General features: G+C 36.2%; 2 protein-coding genes and 1 long non-coding RNA gene across 5 annotated transcripts; 2 read left to right on the plus strand and 1 right to left on the minus strand.

The window, feature by feature from the left end:
• Positions 1-760: 760 nt before the first annotated feature.
• LOC125588849 lies at positions 761-12479 on the minus strand. Of its 2 annotated transcripts, none has more exons than XR_007325036.1 (3): positions 10709-12479; positions 10460-10582; positions 761-5664 (listed from the first exon to the last, which is right to left on the minus strand). It is a non-coding gene; the product is annotated as an uncharacterized LOC125588849 (long non-coding RNA). The 2 variants fall into 2 exon arrangements; XR_007325037.1 differs by having other exon boundaries at positions 10460-10596.
• A 191-nt stretch (positions 12480-12670) lies between these two features.
• Positions 12671-15542, plus strand: LOC106431656. 2 transcript variants are annotated; one of them, XM_048760731.1, is made up of 5 exons: positions 12671-12817; positions 13215-13715; positions 13815-13960; positions 14026-14102; positions 14185-15542. In XM_048760731.1, the coding sequence occupies exons 2-5, from the start codon at positions 13216-13218 to the stop codon at positions 15280-15282; spliced, it is 1821 nt and encodes a 606-aa protein (XP_048616688.1). In that variant the 5' UTR covers positions 12671-12817; position 13215; the 3' UTR covers positions 15283-15542. The 2 variants fall into 2 exon arrangements, with proteins under 2 accessions (XP_048616688.1, XP_048616687.1); XM_048760730.1 differs by having other exon boundaries at positions 12689-12840.
• A 5768-nt stretch (positions 15543-21310) lies between these two features.
• On the plus strand, positions 21311-22207 carry LOC106431637 (PRA1 family protein F2). The gene has a single exon (XM_013872442.2). It carries the CDS (start codon positions 21474-21476, stop codon positions 22041-22043), a length of 570 nt encoding a protein of 189 aa, XP_013727896.1. The 5' UTR covers positions 21311-21473; the 3' UTR covers positions 22044-22207.
• The last annotated feature ends 1491 nt before the right edge of the window (positions 22208-23698 follow it).

The following is a 23698-nucleotide window of genomic DNA, read 5'->3' on the forward strand; positions in this document are numbered from 1 at the left end:
AATAATTAATTTATGGTTAGTTTAATAAAACTTTATTATATATTTAGATGAACCAACATATTTCTCTAAGGATTCTAAGAATCATTGTGGTGATGACACATGGCTACCTCATAAATTGTAATGCTCCTCTTTTAATATATAGGGGATGTGATAGATATTTAATATATAGTTTTTTACCATTTATTAGGCAAACTGATGTTCAAATATTAACTATGTGATAGATATTAAGAATATTTTGTGGATTTGATAATAGAGACATTGGGCATGTGAACTTTATGAATGGTGGCTTAGTCACGAGGACTATATATTAATAACTCGATCAGACTATCATTCTGGCATGTCTAACTTATGAACTTATAATATACATAGTCTAGCCCGTAACTATCAGAAGAACGTTGAACAAAATAGTAGGAACTAGTATTGACTCATGCTTTGCATGGGAGTATTTATTTTCTATATGGATGCACATTATTTTGAAGGTTATTAGTGAAAAACTTATTGAAAGATTAAAAAATTCTGCTTATATTTTGCAACACGTCAATATAGACCCAAAATAGAAATGGAAAAAAAAATTGATTTTTTTTTTCCAAAACCAACAAAAATTATTTGATATGAAATTCAGAGAAAACATATCACTTGCACAAAAACAATTAAAACACTTATTTTTGTAGATAATGAAAGTCAATATATATATAGTTTTTAGTTCGTCTCCATGTGTATATCTTTCTTCATTTCCAGGTTTATATTTACTCTACGATTATTGGTAACATTTTATATAAGAAAAATATAAAATATGTATCCTATTTCCTAAAGTAAACAAATATATCTATACAATTATAAAGTAAGCATATATAAAATAAAGGAAAACCAACTTGACATGAGAGTCCTGTCCTTCTCATTTCCTTTTCTTGACCGAGATGAAGAAAAAGACATAACTTCTTGTTTACTTCTCTTCCTCCTATGGGTGATGCAGAGATAAAAACATTGATCATAGTCGGTACTTGTTTTAAACAATCAAGATTTGTATACAAACTCTTTGCCTGGTTAATGAATGTTCTTGCTCCATAACAATCATTCTCTAATAGTTTCTTCTCAGCAATACCCATTGCTCTTCTAGCTTCTTCGTTACGTTCTATTGCTCGTTTGAAAGAGTTTCTTTCTTACGGAACCTTACTGAGAGAGAAAGAAAAGAATTAAAAATAGGCTAACAGAATTTTTACAAAATTCAGTCCACCAAATTTTCAAAGTTGCTTCGGCCAGAGCCATGAAACGAAAGAAGAGAGTAAAATATTAGAATTTGCAAGATACACAAGGAGCAAGGCGGTTTGTATATATCACCAGGAGCTCTTCCTGATCGCAGCAACAATTTCTTTCCTACTTTGCTCTGTAATGCTGTAAACCTTATGCTCCTGTAAAACAAAATCATACAGAACAAAGCAAAAAGTTACAATTTGACATTGTTGTTTCAAATCAGACACTAACCTATCACGGAAGCGTCTCTTTTGAGTAACTGAGTTTAATATATTACCTATCACAGAAGCGTCTCTTTTGAGTTTTGAGTAATTACAGGCTAAATCCAAGTGTGTATCGAATTTATAGGAACTGAGAAGATAAAAAACTGTTGATGAAGGATGGTCGTGTGTAGTGCTCTTAGTGGATTTTGTTTATAGAAGCCGTTGCTACAATTTTTTTTTTTCCTTCTCCTACGGTTGTTTTTCAACATTATTTTTTTTTAAAAAAATTGTAAACATATCTTATGTGTCAGAATTTAATTGGATATGTGACTTGTGATTTAGTATATAAGGGATTTGCTCTGTAATGCTGTAAACCTTATGCTCCTGTAAAACAAAATCATACAGAACAAAGCAAAAAGTTACAATTTGACATTGTTGTTTCAAATCAGACACTAACCTATCACGGAAGCGTCTCTTTTGAGTAACTGAGTTTAATATATTACCTATCACAGAAGCGTCTCTTTTGAGTTTTGAGTAATTACAGGCTAAATCCAAGTGTGTATCGAATTTATAGGAACTGAGAAGATAAAAAACTGTTGATGAAGGATGGTCGTGTGTAGTGCTCTTAGTGGATTTTGTTTATAGAAGCCGTTGCTACAATTTTTTTTTTTCCTTCTCCTACGGTTGTTTTTCAACATTATTTTTTTTTAAAAAAATTGTAAACATATCTTATGTGTCAGAATTTAATTGGATATGTGACTTGTGATTTAGTATATAAGGGATAAAAAGAATATTGTTTCTTCTCAAATTTAACGAGAAATAATTTTTTGGATTAATTTGTAAACTAGCCTTATATCGTGTATAAATTAGGTAACTAGCATTGAGTTTGACATAATGTAATGTCAGGTATTTAACACACAATTCATCCGGTTCTGCCTCTTTCCTTAATAGGTTACCAGTTACTACAAAGTCTATGATGTCATTGGTCATGTAGCATCATGAGAATCACATGTTACAAAGTGAGTGGTGTATACTTCCTATTATATATACCCAAAATAATATAGAATACACATGTATATTAGAAAAAGGTAAAACATGATGAAGGAAATTGTTCAAATTTTCTAATGTTTATATGATGACACTGAATTACTTACTGATTTGTCAGAGTGAACCCAAACCATTTATACTAAACCCAAAAGCATTGATCACTAAACTCAAAACAGAAATATAAATCTCAATCCAAATAGCAAAACATGGAAATATTACAATATTTGGTTCCATTCCACATGGTTCATATAGAATAGATAAACTGTTGAAGTAGGTGAAAGTATGTGATTGGAAACAAAGTCACCAGGTCTGAGAGAGTACGACTTAATCGATGGAATAAATGGCAAAGACTTGCTAACAGATTTGACATATGACAAGAAGCCACAATGTTTATATGTTGACAGTGAATTACCTACTGATTTGCCAGAGTGAACCCAAACCATCCATTCTAAACCCAAAACCATTGATCACTAAACCCAAAACAAAAATATAAACCCCAATCCAAATAGCAAAACATGGAAATAGTATAATATTTTGTTCTATTCCACATGGTTCACATAGAATAGATAAACTGTTGAAGTTGGTAAAAGTATGTGATTGGGAACGAGGTCACCAGGTGTGAGAGAGTATGACTTAATCGATGGAACAGATGGCAAAGACTTGCTAACAGATTTGGCATATGAAAACATTCCAAGAAGCCACAATGTTTATATGCCGACAATGAATTACCTACTATTTTGCCAGAGTGAACCAAAATCATCCATACTAAACCCAAAACCATTGATCACTAAACTCAAAATATAAATATAAACCTCAATCCAAATAGCAAAACATGGAAATATTATAATATTTTGTTCCATTCCACATGGTTCACATAGAATAAATAAACTGTTGAAGTAGGTAAAAGTATGTGATTGGGAACAAGGTCACCATGTGTGAGAGAGTACGACTTAATCGATGGAATAAATGGCAAAGACTTGCTAACAGATTTGACATATGAAAAAATTTCAAGAACCACGTAATAAGATGTAATTACTAAAGTTAGTTTTACTTTGTTAAGGGAAACAAGTGGTGCCATAATAAAACCCGTAGCAGTTCATGTTCCATGCTACATGAGGCACATAGAAAAGAAATCTGGAAAAATAGTTTACCGGTGTGCACAAATTAATGAGAAATGATCACATGATGGGATAGTAGATGACGTAGACGATGGAATAAATGGTCAAGAGTGTTTCACGCGTACCTTGACAGTAAATGATTAAGAATTTTTATTTTATTTTCTCAGCAGGTTACACCGGTTAGCTTCAAAGACATAAATGCATTATTACATAAAATAGAATGTGTATATAGAAAAACTAGGGTATTTGACTATGTACCTAATTATGTTTTTTTCTTGGTCATACATACCAATTTCCCTAATTTTTTCTATATTTCTTTAAAAAAAGAATGAGAAAGAACAAGAAAGAAAACATATTCCTTGTGAATGGTGATTTTGTGTTAGGAATAATAAGAAATTCAATGTTCTTTGTCATTTTTTTTTGTCACCATTCAAAGCCTAAAATATAGGAACAAAGGGAAATGATTATTCTTTCTCAAATTTAGTGAAGAACAAATTTATTTTATATTACTCTGGAATAAAAAGAATGAGAAGTAATGGAAATGAAAAAAAATATTTCTTATAATGGTAAAAAAAAATTAGGAACATTAAAGAATACATTGTTTCTCTTCATTCTTTGATCACCAGTTAGATCCATAATATTTACGGTTAATATAAAATTCTTTTATTATTAAAAGGTAAGCAAAATAAAATAGTAACCTTCAAATGGATATTTACATAGGTGCCATTTAGCTGACGTGTCACACAACCATCCCTTTTCAGAACCTTTTTAAAACATCCACGTCCATCTAAGCTATTTACAAATATTGCCACTAGAGATGTCAAACAAGTTTACCCATCCCGTTCTGCGGCGGGTTAGTCGTCGAGCGGGTCACAGCGAGCCTATCTCGCGCGGACTGCGGTCTTCAAGATGCCGGTCCAAACCCGTACCGCATAATATATAGGCCTTCCCGGGCCGTCCCGCGGGACACCTCCTTATCAAGCCGTCTGCTACAACTTCTTTCATGAATGTTTAAGTAGAAGAGTTGTGTAAGAGAGTTGAAGAGAGCTCATTAAGCTTCACTAAAGCCTTATCAAAATCAATGCTACAAAGCTCAGTTTGTGCTTGTGTTCTTGAGTTAAAAGCTTTCTTTTGTTATAAGCATAAGTTTTTGTTAAGTTTGAATCTGATTGAGTTGTTGTCTTTGTAATAATTTGGCTCAAGTGTTGTATGTCTTTATCAAACCATCTCTCTTTTTAATTATTTGGATTGCAAAAAAATTTGTGAATCACTTTGCCAAATTAATGAATTATACAAGTACGTGATATACAACTAACTTTTCTCCTAAACAACACCATTGTAACCAAATTTAATTTAAGAAAAACACCACTTCACAGTACTAAAAACAAAACCAATCAACTTAAACAAGAAATATCACATTGTAATAAAGCAATTCATAGTTGTGTGTAATAAAACGAGAAAACCAAATCAAAACACCACCAGAGCTCGAATCGTCATCGCTGGAGCTGGAGTCGTCATCGCCGGAGCTCGAATCATTATCACCGGAGCTCGAATCATTATCACCGGAGCTCGAATCATCATCGCCGGAACTCCTTATGTTTTCTGGGGGAAAAGTCACAAGAATCGTTTTCTTCTCACTATCTTTCTCGTTTTTCAGGTAAAACAAGAAATGAAGAAAAAAATGCGGGTTCATTAATCCCGCATGACCCGTTTCGGTCCATCCCGCAAAAGGCCCAGTCCCGCAAAAACCCGTCCCGCGAAGCCCGTACATTTAGGAGCCTAGAAAACCTCGTCCCAATACCGTTCCGCAACAGTCCTTTACGGGCCAGACCCGCGGTCCAGATTCATGATTATCATATCTTATTCCCACCCGACTGACTTAAAACATATAATTGCGGGATCCTTATAAATATGTATATAACATAGTTATATGTTAACTTTGGTGTGCTGACACACATTAGATTCGAAACCTATGTTATTTTATAATCTCATTCGCCGTACATGAACATGAGATTGGACACGACATCTCCTATTGATAATATAACCTGCAAAATAAAACTCGCGATGTTAGTTGCAAACACACAAACATATATTACAACGATAGGAAGCAACATATTTTCGCTCCATAATGACAAAGTTGCTAAACCTGCAAATAAAGTGGTCATTTGTTCAGGGGAAATACGTAGAGTCACATATAATTTGTTCGTGCTAAAATATATAGCGTCACATATATGGACATTTACTTATCAAATTATCATAGGAAGTTGTATATTCTTCATTGCAATGTTCTTTACGAATTAAAACATGCAGTATTTTCAGATGATGTTGACATAGCCTCTAAATCTATACATATAGAGGCTTTTTTTTTTTATCATGATTGCAAATATTGGCTAAGTAGTATTCATTGATATTTTGATGATAATTTGTCTACATCCAATTTCAAAGTCGCTGGATAAATATTTATTCCAGTTGTTTATGCGCCTAAATTTCGACGTTAATGTGCTAATTAGTAGTGATAGTTGAAATCATGTTCTTACTATGATTTAGACGACAAGTTTTTTGGAAACTCCATAGGTTCATATTAGCATTTATGTGATTACTTGGTATATAATAGGAAACAAAATATATTCAATATATGCACTACAAGAAAACAACGGTATTCTGACGGACATTCCGACGGAAAATAAAATCCTCGGAATATCCCGAGGAATTTCCGAGGAAATTCCGAGGAAACACAAAATTTGGTTTCCTCGGAATTTCCTCGGAATATGCCGACGGAATTCCGAGGAAATATCAATCCGTCGGAATATTCCGAGGAAATTCCGAGGAAAAATGTGTTCCTCGGAAAAAACCGATGAATTCCGAGGAAATATTATAGCCGTTGGGGGATTTTACAAAATTCCGAGGAAATTCCGACGAACTAGCCGTTGGCGTCGGAATTCCGTCGGAATTTTCTTGATCGATGCGTTTAAAAAAAGGCTCCCGAGATTTTGTTCGATCCATCGATGGGATAATCTAATCGATCGATCACATTGTTACGCTTTGGTCCATCTTAGTGATCGATCGATGCGTTTTCGGATATATATCCATCAATCGATCCGTTTATAAAAAAACTTATAAGATTTTCCGAGGACATTCCGAGGAACGCTTGAGATTCTCGATCGATCGATGGGATAATCTAATTGATCGATCACATTGTTACGCTTTGGTCCATCTTAGTGATCAATCGATGCGTTTTTGGATATATATACATCGATCGATCCGTTTATAAAAAAACGTACGAGATTTTGTTCTCGATCGATCACATTGTTACCCCAAACCTCTCGGAAAAGCCTCGGAATATTCCGAGAAAATTCCGAGGAACACCTGATATACTCTATCGATCGATGCGTTTTGGTACATATATCCATCGATCGATCCGTTTTATAAAAAAATTGACGTATTGAAACCCCAAACACTAGTTCCTCGGAATTTACTCGGAATATTCCGACGGAATTCCGAGGAAGAAAAGGGTTTCCTCGGAATTCCCTCGGAATAATCCGAGCAAATAGGGTTTTTAAACTGAAAACAACGTTTTGCGGTTTGAATAACACCTATATAACCCTTATTAAGTGTCTTACGTTCATTATGAAGTCAAAAATTTGTTCCTTACCGTATAATTAACACTTTTCCGATTGTATGAACGAAATCCCACAACATAAGAGAAACACTTATACCTTTTAATGAACGGTAAAGGGAATACTTTCAATTAGTTTTGAAATTTGTTATTTCATGGTTTATGCTCATCTATACAAAGAATCCTCAATGGTATGCATTACAATTGTATAAGAAATGAAATACGGCAAAAAAAATTGATGTTTTGAAACCCCAAACACTAGTTTCTCGGTATTTCCTCGGAATATTCCGAGGAAATTCCGACGGATATTTTACTATTCGTCGGAATTTCCTCGGAATATTTTCATTTTACCGGGCAAATATTTCGCGAAAATTGAAATTAGAATTCCGACGGAATTCCGACGGATAATGTCCGTCAGACCCTAGGGTTTATAACCACGAGCCCCTTCTTCTTCCCCATTTCTCTCTTCTTCCTCTGCGCGATTCCTCTCTTCTCTCCGGCGATATCTCCGGCGATCTCCCCCTTCTCTTACACAAATCATGTAAGGACCCTATCCCACTCTCTTAGGTTCTATTTGTTAGGTTTTTGTTTAGTTTTGATAGATTTTTGTTAGGGTGATTGGTTAGGATTGTGATTTGGTTGTATAATAGGTTTAGAATTGTGATTTGGTTGAATAATTTGTTTTGTTGAATTGATTTAGAATTTTTTTATAATTTTTTTTATTTTTTTTGTATTTATAAAATCGATTTTTGTATATAAAATCGATTTTTGTATTTTACAAAACGATTTTTCTATATAAATTCGATTTTTTGGATTTTACAAAAAAAAATTTGTATATAAATTCGATTTTTTGGATTTTACAAAACATTTTTAATATCTATAAAACATTTTTTGTGATTAAAAACTATTATTTTGGATTTAAAAATATTTTTAATATATATATATATATATATATATTATTAAAACTATTTTTTGTAATTATTAAACTATTTTTTATTTATTAAAACTATTTTTTGTTTTAGAACTATTTTTATATATTTATTAAATATTTTTAATATCTATAAATCTTTTTTTGTGATTAAATTATTTGGGATTTTTTTTTTAAAAAAATTAATTTATATATTTCTGTATTTATTAAATATATTTTTTTAATTTACAGGTCTCATGATGATCAGACCCGGCCTCGACAGCATCCTTGAAGGATAAGGATGATCGCATATCTTTGTTGGAGACCCAGATGGCCGCTCAACAGGCGGGCTATGAGGCACAGAGGAGGCTGAACCAGCAAATGATGGAGATGATGCAGATGATGTACCCGAACGAGGTGTTCCCGGACGTGCCAGACCCGTAGTTTTTTTTTTTTTCCAAAAACTCGGAATGTTTTATTTTTATTTGTGAAACTTTGAATATTAATTAATATGATTTCAATTTTATATTTTCGAATTTAAATTTCAAAAATTTTATTTTTTTAAAAAAATTAATATTTTTTACATTCCGAGGAAATTAATTATATTTTTTACTCGATCGATCGATGCGTTTTGGACATATATCCATTGATCGATCTGTTTATAAAAAACGTTCGGAATATACCGAGGGACATGTTCCTCGGAATATACCGAGGGACATGTTCCTCGGAATATTCCGAGGAAGATGTCCCTCGGTATATTCCGAACGTTTTTTTATAAACGGATCGATCGATGGATATATGTCCAAAAACGCATCGATCGATGAACTTCCGAGGAAATATCCCGACGAAGTTCTCCCTCGGTATATTCCGAGGAGATTTCCGACAAACTAGTGATCCTCGGAATTTCCTCGGAAATTTGTTTCCTCGGAATTCCGTCGGAAAATTCCGAGGGATTTCCGAGGAAAGAAGAAATTCCGAGGAATTATTTCCGAGGACTTGTTTCGTCGGTATGTCGTCGGAATAACGTTATTCCGATGAAATTCCGACGATTTTTTCTCTCAGTATCCTTGCTGTTTTCTTGTAGTGATGGTGATACATTATTTATGCATATTCACATAACTAGAGGCCCAATTGATTGATTTTTTTTAATATTTCTATATTCTCACATGATTGTAATCCCGAGATTATATCAAGGTAAAGATGAATATTGTGCTAATCACGCAAATGTATAGAAATGGAAAGTCGACTCCAATTATATGAGCAATTATTTTGGTTTAATTGAGAACGTGTACCGTAGATTTGTACCATAGGGGATATGCTTAAATTTTTAAATTTAAAATCTAAGACTCATGTAATAAGTATCATATATCTAAACTATTAAAACTGAAGTACAATTAGTACTTAACCTTAATTTTTCTTAATAATTACCATTGAATGCTATTGTTTCTTAACCTAATAATAATCTTGGGCAGGTTTTTACTACTAGATATCGCTGACTGAAGTCCATTACTTATGATTAAAAATAATTATTGGGCCGGAATATGATTATATCTTATACTTAAGTAATCTTGGCAGGCTTTTACTACTATATACACCACTTCCTATCAACTCAATTCCTATCAACTCAATTCACAATCACATTATCAAATCACCGGAGGCAATGGTAAAAAAGTAGTTACACTCCTTAAGGATGCAAAACAATGGAAAACCGGTTGCCGAATCCGTGTTAAGCTGATTCACTCTTGAAAAACCATGGAAGATTTTAAATTAAAATGAATAATACCAAAGTCATAAATTATAAAGTTCAGAAACTAAAAACATTGAAAAAGGTATACATGCCAAAAAAATAAAACGTATGCAATGAAAAACATGAACAAGAACAATCGAATTGAGTGCATTCTCAAATGTTAGTCAAGTATAATTTAAAAAAAAACAAATGCCTGGGCTCGCGGGTCCAAATCTAGTTATTCATTAATTACTAAACATGCAGGGTTGTACTGTATAAACAAGTCTACACCTTGATCAAAAATGCATTCCAAGTTACAATTCTCTCTAAACATTCATTTTTAGTTCTTTGTTGTTTATACTCAAATTGTTGGGATGCCGAACATTAAAGGACCACCATCATCGTTGTGGAAAATAATATGTAGGAGGTTACCAAGAAGGTTGTAATTTTTCTATAAGTTTATATTTCCGTCTCTTAATTACAAGAAAATAGTATGTCTAAACCCATATTAAATTAGTTACCAAGAAGGTTGTAATTTTGCTATAAGTTTATATGTCTGTCTCTTAATTGCAAGCAAATAGTATGTCTAACCTTTGTTTTTGCATTTCAATCCTTCGGTTTCTTCTGTTTTTCCACCTCTGTTTTTAGTTTGGTGTATTCCCTTCCTTTTCAAGCTCTTACGGACATGATAAGACCTCCAACAATTTTGTTATCCTGTCAATTGAAGACTGTCCGTTTTTTAATATGTAAGTAGTATCTCCATCAACGAAAGAAGTAAACTAAGTGAATCAAAGTACGAATCGGAACCCAAGAAGACAAATAAATAAGAATATAATTCACCTGGATTACTCGGTTGATGACCAAGTGAAGATTTTTGTTCTGTCGATTGCAGAACTTTTTAGAACCCCAATCCTCTTTTGTTTTCTTTTACACCCTCGAAACATCTGATGATCCCAATAGCATTAGCTTCTTCCATTTTTAATAAAAAAAATTGATTTTAATATTTAAATGTAATGAGCCTATTCTTAATAAGGCCAATTTTTTTTCAATTTGTTTATGAAGTCCACATTACTTTTTTTTTTGTGTCGAAGCCTACAATATTTATAGTTTTAATAATTCATCATTTTAGACATTTTGTCCTTCATGTTTAGGTTGAAGTTTATAAAATGTTTAATTTATTACTAGACATTAAATTATATTTCATTATAAAATATAGAAGCCTTAACATACTATAAAATCTAAATGTCCTTCTACAAAATCACTATTTTTAATCGAACGTACTATTAAAAAATAAACCAATATTAAAAAACTAAACACCAACATTTAAAATTTTTATTTTCAATGAACATGTTAACGAAAATTATTATTTTTTAATTCGCGCGGATCTCTACCTAGTATTTTTTAATAATGAACAGTGGATATTTTTATATGACTAATAATTGCTACATGTTACTCTTTTCGAAATGAATTGTTTTCGCAACATGTTACTATTCTAACAAATATTAACATTGAAGAATGTAGAAAACAATATTATAATCTATTAACCGATATGTTAATAGATAAGCTTCTAAGTGATTTGAATTTTATTTCATATGTTATATTATTCACCATCGTATTTGATAGGTTTGTGATAAATCAAAATATAATCTATTAACATATGTTTAGTTAAATGACCATCGTTTGTTATGAGTTTAATGTAGCAAAATAAGTCATGGTATAATCAAAAACAAAATGACCAAAAGGCTATTAATAATGGATCTAAGAATTAGTTATAATTTCAGTGGTAGAAAAAGTAATATTCCATAGTATAGTAAAGGTAAATTTCGAGTGATGACAAAAAAAAGTAGAAGTAAATTTCAAATGTACTTCTTTTTTAGTAGAGAAGATGAGATTGCTTATTTGACATTGCAGGTGTAAAATTTTTGTTTTCACTTCTGAAGCATTTATCAAATTGATTACCTTTTATTCCCTAGTATTCAAGTTTGATAGACAGAGTTAATATATTCCAAGCAAATGGTGTTCCTTAGTAATATGAACTATGAAATCAATAACAGTAATAATTGTTGGTTTAACACCTCATTCATTACTTTTTTAAAGCTAGAAAAAAACATTGTTTTGTTTGTGATATAGAAACATATTCTAGTTGGTTTTGTTTGGTGACTCAATTTGTCCATGAAATTATTTCCGTATGGATGTTGATTATGCACTATTTTTGTTTGAAATTAAAGCTTATAATTCTTCAAAAATCTTTTTTTTTTCATTCTTCCAATTCTTCGGTAGAATAGTAGATAATGCTTTTTCTCCAAAATGTGTTCATATTTTCAATTGTTTTAGTGAAACGAGAATTTTTCACACTTTTATGAAATTCAAGAAATGCTTAATTTCAGAAACCTATATTCAATTTGAATAGTGACTTTAAATAAAATACTGAATTACGTTAGTTTTGTTCCTCTAATTAAACATACCATTTGGCTTGGGCCCTTAAGCTATACCAATTTGTTGCTCGATACATACAAATACAAACTATTATTAATATTTGAGATTTAGACTTATATAGATTAAATTTGTCTATTTAATTCAACACTTTAATCTACACTAGATTACGTTTAAAAACAAAATCCAACAATTTTTATACGCACATTTAAAATTTTGAATTTACCAATCCTATGTTCACTAATTAATTTGATCAAGAAAGATTTTTTTTTTTTTTTTTTTGGTTCAATTTGATTAAGAAAGATATTCTTGGTTTTTGGTAGCAAAGTATGCCCAAATTCAGAAACAAAATCACATTTGAACCCACCACAAGAAGCCCAATAAATGATATACGGAAGACTTTCAACCCGTGTCTTAAGATAGATATTAGAACGCAGCCAGGGACCTGCGTTGTTACTTGTTACAGAAAGAGAGAGACAAACTTCAAAATCAAGCAGAGAAGAACACACAAGGAAGGTACCATATCAGCAGCAGACAAGGTTTCTTATTTTTTTCCAAATTTCTTTTCTATACGGAAAGATCAAGTTGCGATCAGAATCCAATTCGAATTGATTCTATCTAGGTCTTAGGTTTAGGTTGATTTTACCGATTTTGATGTTAAATTTTCTTCTTAGTTGAGAGAGTAAACGCATGTTTTTATAAAAAACGCAGCTTTGTTCGTTGGTTTCCAATTCGAAACTGCCGATCTTCGAAATCAATTCGATTTTGATGTTATAAAACCTTAATTCCGATCATAACACATGATTCTGGAGGAACGCAGTTTTGCTCGTTGGTTTACAAACTCTTTCACATTGATGTAGTAATGGCTCTTGACATGCTTAGCTTCTTATACTAGTTTTTTTTTTTTTCTCAGAATGTCAGGAAGTTATCATGATCCACGCGTTTTCTCTCCGGAGAGACTGTTGGAAGATCTTCATGTACAGACCGTTGAAATCCAAAGGCTTTTTAATGATAATCACAGACTAGCTGAGCACCGAGTGCTTCTGGAGCGAGAACTCGGCTCTGCCAAGGAAGAGCTTCACCGAATGAATCTCGCTGTTTCTGAACTTCGTGCTGAATATGATCTGCAGTCGAGGGACTTCAGTGAGAGAATGCAGGACGATGCTCGTGCTATGGAGTCTTACAAGGAAGAGCTTCACCGGATGAACCTGGTCATTTCTGATCTCCGTGCTGACAAAGAAGAGGCTGCACAGTTGCGCGGTGAAGTTCAGAAGCTAAATGACATTAAACGTGAACTTAGTGGAGATGTTGAGATACTTAGGAAAGATTTGGTCAAATTGCAATCAGATAACATGCAGATTCCGGGTTTGAGAGCTGAGGTTCAGGACCTGAAGAAGGAGCTTATGCACGCTAGGTATAATCTTGAATCCTTTATTTTCACAATTCTGTTTCTAGTTGAATCCCTGAGCATCTGGGTTTCGGTTGTAAATGGAGGCTTTTTCGTTTGGAACAGAGGTGCTATTGAGTATGAGAAGAAGGAAAAGTTTGAGCTTATGGAGCACCGGCAAGCTATGGAAAATAACATGGTTTCAATGGCACGTGATGTTGAAAAGCTACGAGCAGAGCTTGCTGCTGTTGATAGTAGGCCTTGGGGCTATGGTATGACCCTCCTACATCTTTCCTGGAACCATTTGGTATTTTCTTTTCATACGTTATGTGTCCAGGTGGATCATATGGGATGAATTTCAACCATATGAATGGTAGCTTCCGTGGTTCTTATGGAGAACATGATGGTTTTCTGGTACTCACTCATCTTTGTGGACTTGTACTATTATTACATGCCTCTATTTATCTTTCTTATCTCTCATGGATCTTCGGAACAGATGCCGACCGAGAGAAGAGTGGACCTTCAGACCCAACCAAGAAACACTGGAAACCAAACCGCATCCAACCGAGCTGAGGCAGCAGAGATACTCGAGTGCACACGCAGCGTGGGGCAGTCGCAGAATGGTGCGAATGGTCAAACAAAGGTTCCCGTGGGAGACACTGCGGCAGTAAGTGCAGCCGTCTTGCATGGACTCAAGGAGCTGTTTGGGCCGTTGCTGCAACAGAACTCCGCAGGGGGACTGGCCTCTCGAGCCACAGCGGTTCTGCAAGTACAAGGAGGTGCCGGTCAGGAAGGGCCTTCTCCGCTTGTACCAGCAACCGCGCCAATACCCTCGTACTGGGACGCATTAAGACGGATGAGGGACTTGGGTACTGAGACCTTCGGTGGGGGTGGTGACCGGGTCGCCGCAGACAACTGGTGGCAAATGCTGGAAAGGAACTTCGAGTTCAGCATGTGCCCAGTGGAGTACCGAAAGGAATTAGCAGCCCATTACTTGAGGGAAGAAGCTCATATCTGGTGGGAAAATGTGGTTCAAGGAACCCCCGAAGGGTATGTGCTCAACTGGTACGACTTCAAGGATGAATTCGCCAGGAGATACTTTCTGGAGGAAGCCATCGATCAGATGGATAAAGACTTCGCAGAGCTGCGTCAGGGAACTAGAACTGTGAGGGAGTACGAGCAGGAGTTCCATCGTTTGAGAAAGTTTGTAAGCAGGTACGTTGATGAGAGGGAACACATAGAAAAGTTCCTGAGGGGCTTGCGGGTTGACATTAAGAATAGATGCCAAATGCGGAGGTATGTGACCATGGTCGACCTGGTGGAGACGGCAGTCTTGATGGAGAGAAACATTGGCGTGGAGGTTAAGCAAGCTAGAGCATCCCAAGCACCAAAGGGAACTCTGAAACGGACATGGGACGACCAGGCGGCAGACTCAGGAACGGAGCAGACATCCATGTCCGGACAGCGTGGGCGGAAACACGTTCGACCATGCAAAACTAAGGGATGTTATGGATGTGGTCGTATGGGGCATATTAAGCGGAATTGCCCGGAGTTACTTGGAGACTCAGCTCACGTAGAGAGCAAAAGACGTTGATGATTACTTAACTCGAGAGAGCGTAGCTTTCTGTGAGTTAAATAGTAATGAACTGAAAACTTTTTGTTGATAGACTAGCAAAGCTTTTCTTTTGTTGATAATCTTGCGAAGATTTTGGCATTGAGACGGTGAGAATTCAAATTACTTTGAACGCCGTCAGCCTTGGCAGTCACATCCATACAAAACTCTTGATCTTTCGGGTATATTGGTGGTTACAGCAACTTTTGTTGGAAGAAAAGATAGTACATTCACCATTCTTATTAATAATGCTACTAGCAAGTAAACTAAGGCTGCTGCATCGAAATGAAACAGGAGACATGACCATATGACAAAGGTGTTGAGAATATTATTAAGCCATCCCTTTATACACAGGTTCATTGATGTTGGTTGTAGTGCTTTGGTAGCAACTGCTTCAAACTCTCCGTCTCTCTTCTCTGTTTGCGAGAAAGAAGTTTAGATGATCCCTTGGATGTGATGCGTCTCTTGTTTCCCATATTTGCCTCTCCGATGATCCGATACATCATTGTCACTATATACACCGCAAATTTCTCTCGTAGTTTAGCTGCGTTCTTTAATTTCAACCGATGTCAAGTTTGTGCATCCGCTGCAGATTTTATACACTAAAAAGTGAAATTATTCAGTTCAGAATTAACCCCCCCCCCCCCCCCCCCCCCCCCCCTCCAAAAAAAAAAAAAAAAAATCTTATCCTACTCTCCCAGCTATCGAAGCCACCATGAAATGCCCATCCTGTAATGTAAACCAAGTGTCTAGCGCTATCAATCGCTTTGTAAACATCTTCCCGCAGGTTCTTGCGTCACAAGAAACATCATGAACCCTAGGCTCAAACGTGGCTCTGTATGGTCCGCGCCTTCCTAATGCCTTGAAAAGATTCTTTCAAGCGTTTTGCATCATCCCGGTTCTAGATAAGCCGGTCTGAACCACACCAGACACTTGAGACTCGAGTTGGTTTTATATCCATTATCAGTGGAAAAGATCCGTTGACAACTGCTGGATCATAATTCAGAATCTGTTCTGCAGAGACCCGAACAGATTTATGTCGACTGACTTAAAAATGATGAATAAAAAAAGTTGAATCAATCCCCAGATTATACTTAATTAGTGGGTTTTATGGAATTAATTCCAGAATATACTTTCTAGACTTTTGTTTAATAAAGAAAACGTCTCTAGATGCTACCGACTGTCACCAGCTCGTTTCATCCTTTTATAATAAAGGTAAACATTTATAGAATTAGCTGATTACTAATTAATATCACCACAATGTTGTATATGTAGATTTTTTTTCTTCTGTTGGGATGGATGGAGGATAGGAACTTACAATACAATATATAGCATTAAGAGCATCATTATCGGTAGTTATTAGTGGGTATCTTAGACACTTTTTCAATTAAAACAAAATCAAAAAAGAAATTAAGCTTAAGAGGCGTATGCTAATTAGGAGAAATAATAAACGTCGCTTAGCGCCACGTGTTGAGGAAATAGAGGAGAGAGGAGAGGTGAAGACGAGTTCGATGTTTCAATGCTTCGGTTCTTTCTCTCTCTGTCTCGAAACCGATCGAGAGAAGGCGAATCGCTCTGCGGCTCTCTCTCTCTCCGTGGATCCTCGACGCGACGGCGAGCTGTCGACGAGAAGAACGGTGATTTTCTCCCTCTCTGTGGCTCTCCTCGACGGCGACGAGAAGCCGCTCTTTCCCATGCGGCTCTCTCTTTCCGTGGCTCCGACGAGACGGCGAGCGACCGCGTTCTCTCAGTGGCGAGCTGTCGACAACAAGAACGCTGATTCTCTCCCGCTCTGTGGGTCTCCTCGACGGCGACAGACCGCTATCTCTCCTCGAATCTAAACGGCAAAGGTATTGTTGTGTTCTTTTATATTATGCATGTCTTAGATTAGGCTTAATCTGGTTCTGATCGCAAGTTTTGTGTGTTTGTCGGTTCGATTATGTCTCTCCGTGGCTCTGGTCGACGGCGGCAGAGGTCTCACTCGGTGGCTTTCCTCGTATGGCTCAGGTAAAGCTTCTGTTGTTTCCTCTTTGATTGTTGTTTTGGATTTTAGGTAGAGATCAAATATTTTGTCTGGTTTTGTTTTTGATTCTCGTATGTTCTTTCGATTTGTTGACCAATTGTGATTTGTTTGATGGAAGTTTATCAATTTTCACTTGGTTTGCTTTCTGTTGATTCGATTTAATTGTTTCTATCTTTGCGTGGTGAGAGGGAGGGATCAAATGGCTATTGATATGTTCTGTGGAAAGAGACATGAAGAAGAATCATCAAACAAAGGTCTTCAATTGCTTCTCAGGTTAGTGTTACTTTCGCAAATGGAATGAAATGAATGGAGAATTAGCTTCTGTTATGAAAAGAATTGAATTGCCGGTTGGTTAGTGTTACTGTCGAGTGTAATTAATGCTTTGCTTAGTGTAAGATTATGGTTGTGTATAATAAATAGATCTGATGCTTAGATAGAAAATCGTAGTTCAAGTGTGTTGAATGTGGTGGATAAATGTCAAGTCGTTTCGGGTTGGTTGTGATGAATGCATTTGATTAATTGTGATGTATGTTTAGAGTTAAATATGAGCTTTAAGTTGCATTTGCCTTCCTTCTTCATTCCTTGTTCTCTTTCTTGTTCATCTTCTTAAGTTTAATCTTGCCTTCCTTCTCCATTCCTTCATCTACCTTCCTTCTCATTCTTTTCATCTTCTTCTCTCCAATTCCGGATATGGATTTTACTCCACATGAGCACACGGCCAACTTTGTTGAGCTTCTTAATAGCCAACAAGACACTATCTTTCATTTAGTAGAAGTCAGTGTCGAACCTTGTTCATTACAGGTTCCTGTCTTCGGTGGTTCTTCTTGTAGTTTTTGTTCGAAAGATGGTGCAGAGAAGCGTACAGAGCGTAGAGAAAGAAGGACCTGGACGCCATCAAATGATGTGGTGCTCATCTCCTCCTGGTTAAACACCAGTAAAGATCCTCTAGTAGGGAATGAGAAACGTTCTGGTGCCTTCTGGTAAAGGATTGCAGCATACTATGCAGCCAGTCCGAAGGTTGCACCCGGTGAAGAGAGAGAAGGAAGCCACTGCAAGCAACGTTGGCACAAGATCAATGATCTTGTGTCCAAGTTTAGTGGAGCGTACGAAGCTGCAACAAGAGAGAAGACAAGCAGCCAAAATGAGACTGATGTTCTGAAACATGCTCACGAGATCTACTACAACAACTATAAGAAGAAGTTTACACTTGAGCATGCGTGGAAGGAGCTTCGGAATGACCAGAAATGGTGTGCCAATGAAAGCAGCAACAAAAGGAGGAAGTTTGATGATGGGTCTTATTCAGCAAGCGAGTCTGTAAAAGAAAATGATTCTGCTGTAGATGATGACGGAACGACCCGTCCCCCTGGTGTTAAGGCAGCAAAAGCCCGGGGGAAAAAGAAGCCGGTGGGTGAGGGGAAGGAGTTCTATGAATTCCAGACGATGTGGAGCATCAAGAAGGTGGATTTGGATACAAAGGAGAGGCTTGGGAAGATGAAACTACTTGACAGTCTGATTGCAAAGTAAGGACCACTAGGTGATGAAGAAGAAGCTCTGAAGAAGAAGCTCATTCTTGAGTTGATGGCTAATTAGGTTAAGTGATCTAATTCTCTGTTTGTTTTTCGTTAACTTAATTTGTTGTTGCTTGTGCTCTGAACTTGTTCTCTGTTTTATGTTAAGTGAACTAGTTCTTGCTCGTGTTCTATGCCCTGTTTTTTGCTTGCTTGTGTTCTATGTTCTTGTAATATTTATGTCTCTGATTTAAGCAATCTGGTTATTGATTCATCTTCTTGTTTCTTTCAGGCGTGGAGCATTGGCGTCACTTGTTTCTTTCAAGCGTGTAGCATTGGCGTCACTTGTTTGTTGTTGTGTTGTTATTTTGACACAAGAGTGTCACGGGTCAAGAAGAGTGTCAGTTCATTGAGTCATGTTCTTGTTGTTTAGTGTATCACGGGTTGTACTTGTGTTTTGTGTATTATTTTCTTGTTGTGTTGTATCAGGGACTGTTTGTTGTTGTGTTGTATCACGGACATGACTAATATTTTATATATAGTTTGCTTGCTTTGCCATCGTTTGCAACATCTCATTCTTATTATCTCCTTCTTGATTCCTTATTATCTCCTACTCCAACATCTTATTATTATCTCCTTCACGTTCTCATCAAACACAAAGTCATCGCCAAACACAAAGTCATCACCATCCTCAAATCTCATTCTCAAAAACAATTCCATCTTTGATCTCAAATTACTCGCCAAATCATAAAATAATTACCCGGCTTCTTATCAACCCAAGATTAAAGACATTTACCCTCTTCTTACCAAACCAAGATTACTTATTCAAAAAAAAATTCTCTTTTCAATCACAAATATGGCATCTTCTTCTCAAAACCCTTTTGAAGAATCACTTGATGATAGATTTGATGAATATTTTGATCAATTTTTTGATCAAACCTTTGAGAATTTAGCCATTGGTCATTAAGAAGAAGCAAGGAAACAAAGAAAAAAACGAGCTTATATCGAAAGAAATCGTGAAGAATGGCATAATCGTTTATGGGATGATTATTTCAGTGAAACTCCTACGTATCCTGAAAATTTCTTCCGGCGACGTTTTAGAATGAACAAGCGGTTGTTCATGCACATTGTTGATCGACTCTCCAGCGACGTTTAATACTTCCAGGAAAAGAAAGATGGTATCGAAAGGAATAGTCTCTCTGCTCTTCAAAAATGTACTGCAGCCATTCGTGTCTTGGCATATGGTTCTGCAGCTGATACGGTCGACGAATACCTCCGGCTCGGTGAAACAACTACTCGGTTATGTGTACAAAATTTCGTGGAAGGAATAATATATTTATTCGGCGATGAGTACCTAAGAAGACCAACACCGGCTGACCTTCAACGCCTACTTGATATTGGCGAGCATCATGGATTTCCTGGGATGATAGGAAGCATCGATTGTATGCATTGGGAGTGGAAGAATTGTCCCACCGCTTGGAAAGGGCAATATTCTCGTGGTTCGGGTAAACCAACAATCGTGTTAGAGGCGATTGCTTCATATGATCTCTGGATATGACATGCATTTTTTGGACCTCCAGGTATCTTAAATGATATCAATGTTCTTGATCGCTCACATGTTTTTGATGACATAATAAAATGTCAAGCTCCTCAAGTCACTTTCTATGTCAATGGAAGAGAGTATCATATGACTTACTATCTCACCGATGGTATTTATCCGAAATGGACTACTTTTATCCAATCTATTCCACTACCACAAGGGCCGAAAGCAGTTTTATTTACCCAACGTCAAGAAGCTGTCCGAAAAGATGTCGAGCGTGCTTTTGGAGTCTTGCAAGCTCGCTTTGCCATTGATAAAAATCCGGCGTTGTTTTAGGATAAAGTCAAAATTGGGAAGATTATGAAAGCATGTATCATACTCCATAATATGATAGTAGAAGACGAACAAGATGGATACACCCAATTTGATGTTTCAGACTTCCAACAAGCAGAAGACAACGGAAGTTCACATGTCGATCTCACGTATTCTACAGATATCCCTACAAATATCGCAAATATGATGGGTGTTCGAACAAGAATTCGTGATAGACAAATGCATCAACAGCTGAAAGATTATTTGGTTGAACATATTTGGCAAAAATTTGGACGTGATGAAGACAACAACTAATTTCCCATGCTTCTTTCAAATAATTCTCGTTTATTGTAATAATCTTTGTTTTCGTGTTTTTATTTAAAAGTCTTTGTTTAAAATGTTATCTTTTATTATGTTTTATATAATTTAAAGTTTTATAAAAATATTTAATATTATTTTATTTTTAAGAAACCCAAAATAAAAGACTTGCAATGAAGGTATAAAAAGATACAGTTTCTTAATCAAGTCTCTTAATCAACTTTATTCATTAAATACAATAAAAAATAAAATAAAATATCCATTATGGGGTTGAGGTATAAAGATGGCCTAATGCATTTTAGTTGGTTTTGTGTTATCTAGTATTTTTTTATTGTTTTTATGAGACATTTATGCCGGCACCAACCCATAGGGACTGAGCAATGCATCATATTTCCTTTTTCCAGCAATACATAAAATTATTAATATATCTCCCTCCCTCTCTCCCCCCAACGAGAGACGCGTGAACGTAAAAATGACGAACTACGGCGCGATTCCGACGTCGTCTCATCCATCTCCGCCGGTGGATCTCGAGTACATCTCACACGTCAAGCACCGACTCAAAGCAGGTCTAGCCACGCGCCGCCCATGGAGGTCGATGTTCGATCTCGAATCAATGACTCTCCCTCACGGTTTCTTCGACGCGATCTCGAGAATGAAGACGAATCTCGTCTACTTCAGAGCAAACTACGCCATCGCCGTCCTCTTCATGCTCTTCGTAAGCCTTCTCTACCACCCGACCTCGCTCCTCGTCTTAGCCATCTTGGTCGTCTTCTGGATCTTCCTCTACTTCCTCCGCGACGAGCCTCTCGTGGTCTTCGGTCACCTGGTGGACGATCGGACGGTCATGATCTCTCTCTCGGTGTTGACCATCGTTATGCTTTTGTTCACCCACGCGACGGGGAATATTCTCGGATCGCTGTTGACCACCGTCTTGTTGGTTCTGATCCACGCGGCGATTAGGAGGAGTGATAATTTGTACTCCGATGAGGAAGCTGCGGCGGCGACTGAAACTTCAGGGCTGACGTCATACCCTTCCTCGTGAAAACCAATTTGATGTTTCTGTGTGCGCGATTGAGAAACTTGAAAATGTTTTCTTCTTCAATTTGTTGACAACTTACAATGTTTCCTTCATTTTTTTTTCATCCAATGGTGGTTTGTTTGTTAATTACTTTGTTTTGTACATCAAATTTATTTACTTGACTTCAACTGAACCTCCCCGAACATTTATTCACTCTTGTCTGAGAGAGAGAGCGTTTGACTTAACAATGAACAATGTTTCAAGAGTGGTGTGATTTGCTTTACCTGTGACATTCGAGGACGAATGCTCATCTCAACGTAATTAAAAGATAAAATATTTTTAGATTTTCATTTACAAAAAACACATCCAAAAATGACCTAATGGAATGGTAAAAACTAAATAGTGTCCCAGCTTATGTACCTGTGAATGTTGTCCCAACCTCCGGACTGCTCAGTGGACTTGTAACTACTATTCTTACTGAATCAGTGAATCTAACGACCTTTAATTTGTTCTTTTCAGATGCGAGTTCTGGTTCAGTTGGTAGAGCACACTCTTTCACTGCATCCTTTGTTGGGAACCCTACTTTTGCCTGAAAACGATGTGGCTCATCTCTGCACCGTTTCTCTTCGTGCTTTAAAGCCTGTTAAAAGAACCGCTTTAACCACACAGATGGAAAGTAAAACTAAATAAGTGAACAGAGAATTTGTGGGATATTCATAAGAGGCAACAGATGTACAATATAGCCATGCTACAGTACGGGTACATCGAAGGGACAAGTTTTGTCAAAAATTGACGAGAATCACCTTGCAAGCGCGTGCGCGTGTGGAAGCCGACGGAATGTAATATCCATATGCTTAATTGCGTTGCACTTAACATATGGGTAAAATAGTCTCACTTTTATGTCCTAACGCCAAACTTAATTATTTAAAATATTGTAATTTCCCGCCTAGTTTGAAACTAAACTCTAAATTGCAAGTATTCGAAGCATCAGTAACAAGTGCAGTGGAGTTATGAATAACGGGGTGGTAGCCACCAAAACAGATAATTCCCCATATCTGACTTGTGAATAAACACCAAAATAGACTATAATATCGTAAATGTAGTATGAGCATATTAACACACTGCAATTTTGTTTAGGTTCCACTTTCCTACGCGAAGGTGAATAAGTTCCCATATGTATTGAGTGTCTGGTATGAGAGTTATTGAGCCATATCAAATAGGAAACCTGTAGAAAATAGGTAGTTTTAAAGACAAGAGAATAAACAAAAGCTTAGGTGTTGCATTACAAAGAAATGCATAAGGTTGGGTTCAAAAAGAAAGCATAACAAACATAAGTTACATGTGAAGAGAAACTAGAAATATGGTGGCCATAAGAGGCACCACAACATATATGTGGGCATTTATGTTGGTGGAATACACGGGAAGGAGACCATACTCTATTCAATGTAGTATGGACATATCATTAAAAACCAGCACAACTCATACAGCTTCTTGGTCACCAACTGACGTGACAACAGCTGGTGTGCAAACATTACTGAAAATGTATGAGACCGCATAAACATTAGTTGTCTAAACTGAGATTCCGCCAATAGCTCCTGCTGAGAATCCGAAAGTGCTGCTTTTACAACTTCAATCCACCGCAAATTGGAGTAGTTGTTTATTCTTTTCTGTCATGTTGG

Source organism: Brassica napus, chromosome C6 (assembly GCF_020379485.1).
Source record: "Brassica napus cultivar Da-Ae chromosome C6, Da-Ae, whole genome shotgun sequence".
Taxonomy (NCBI): Eukaryota; Viridiplantae; Streptophyta; class Magnoliopsida; order Brassicales; family Brassicaceae; genus Brassica; species Brassica napus.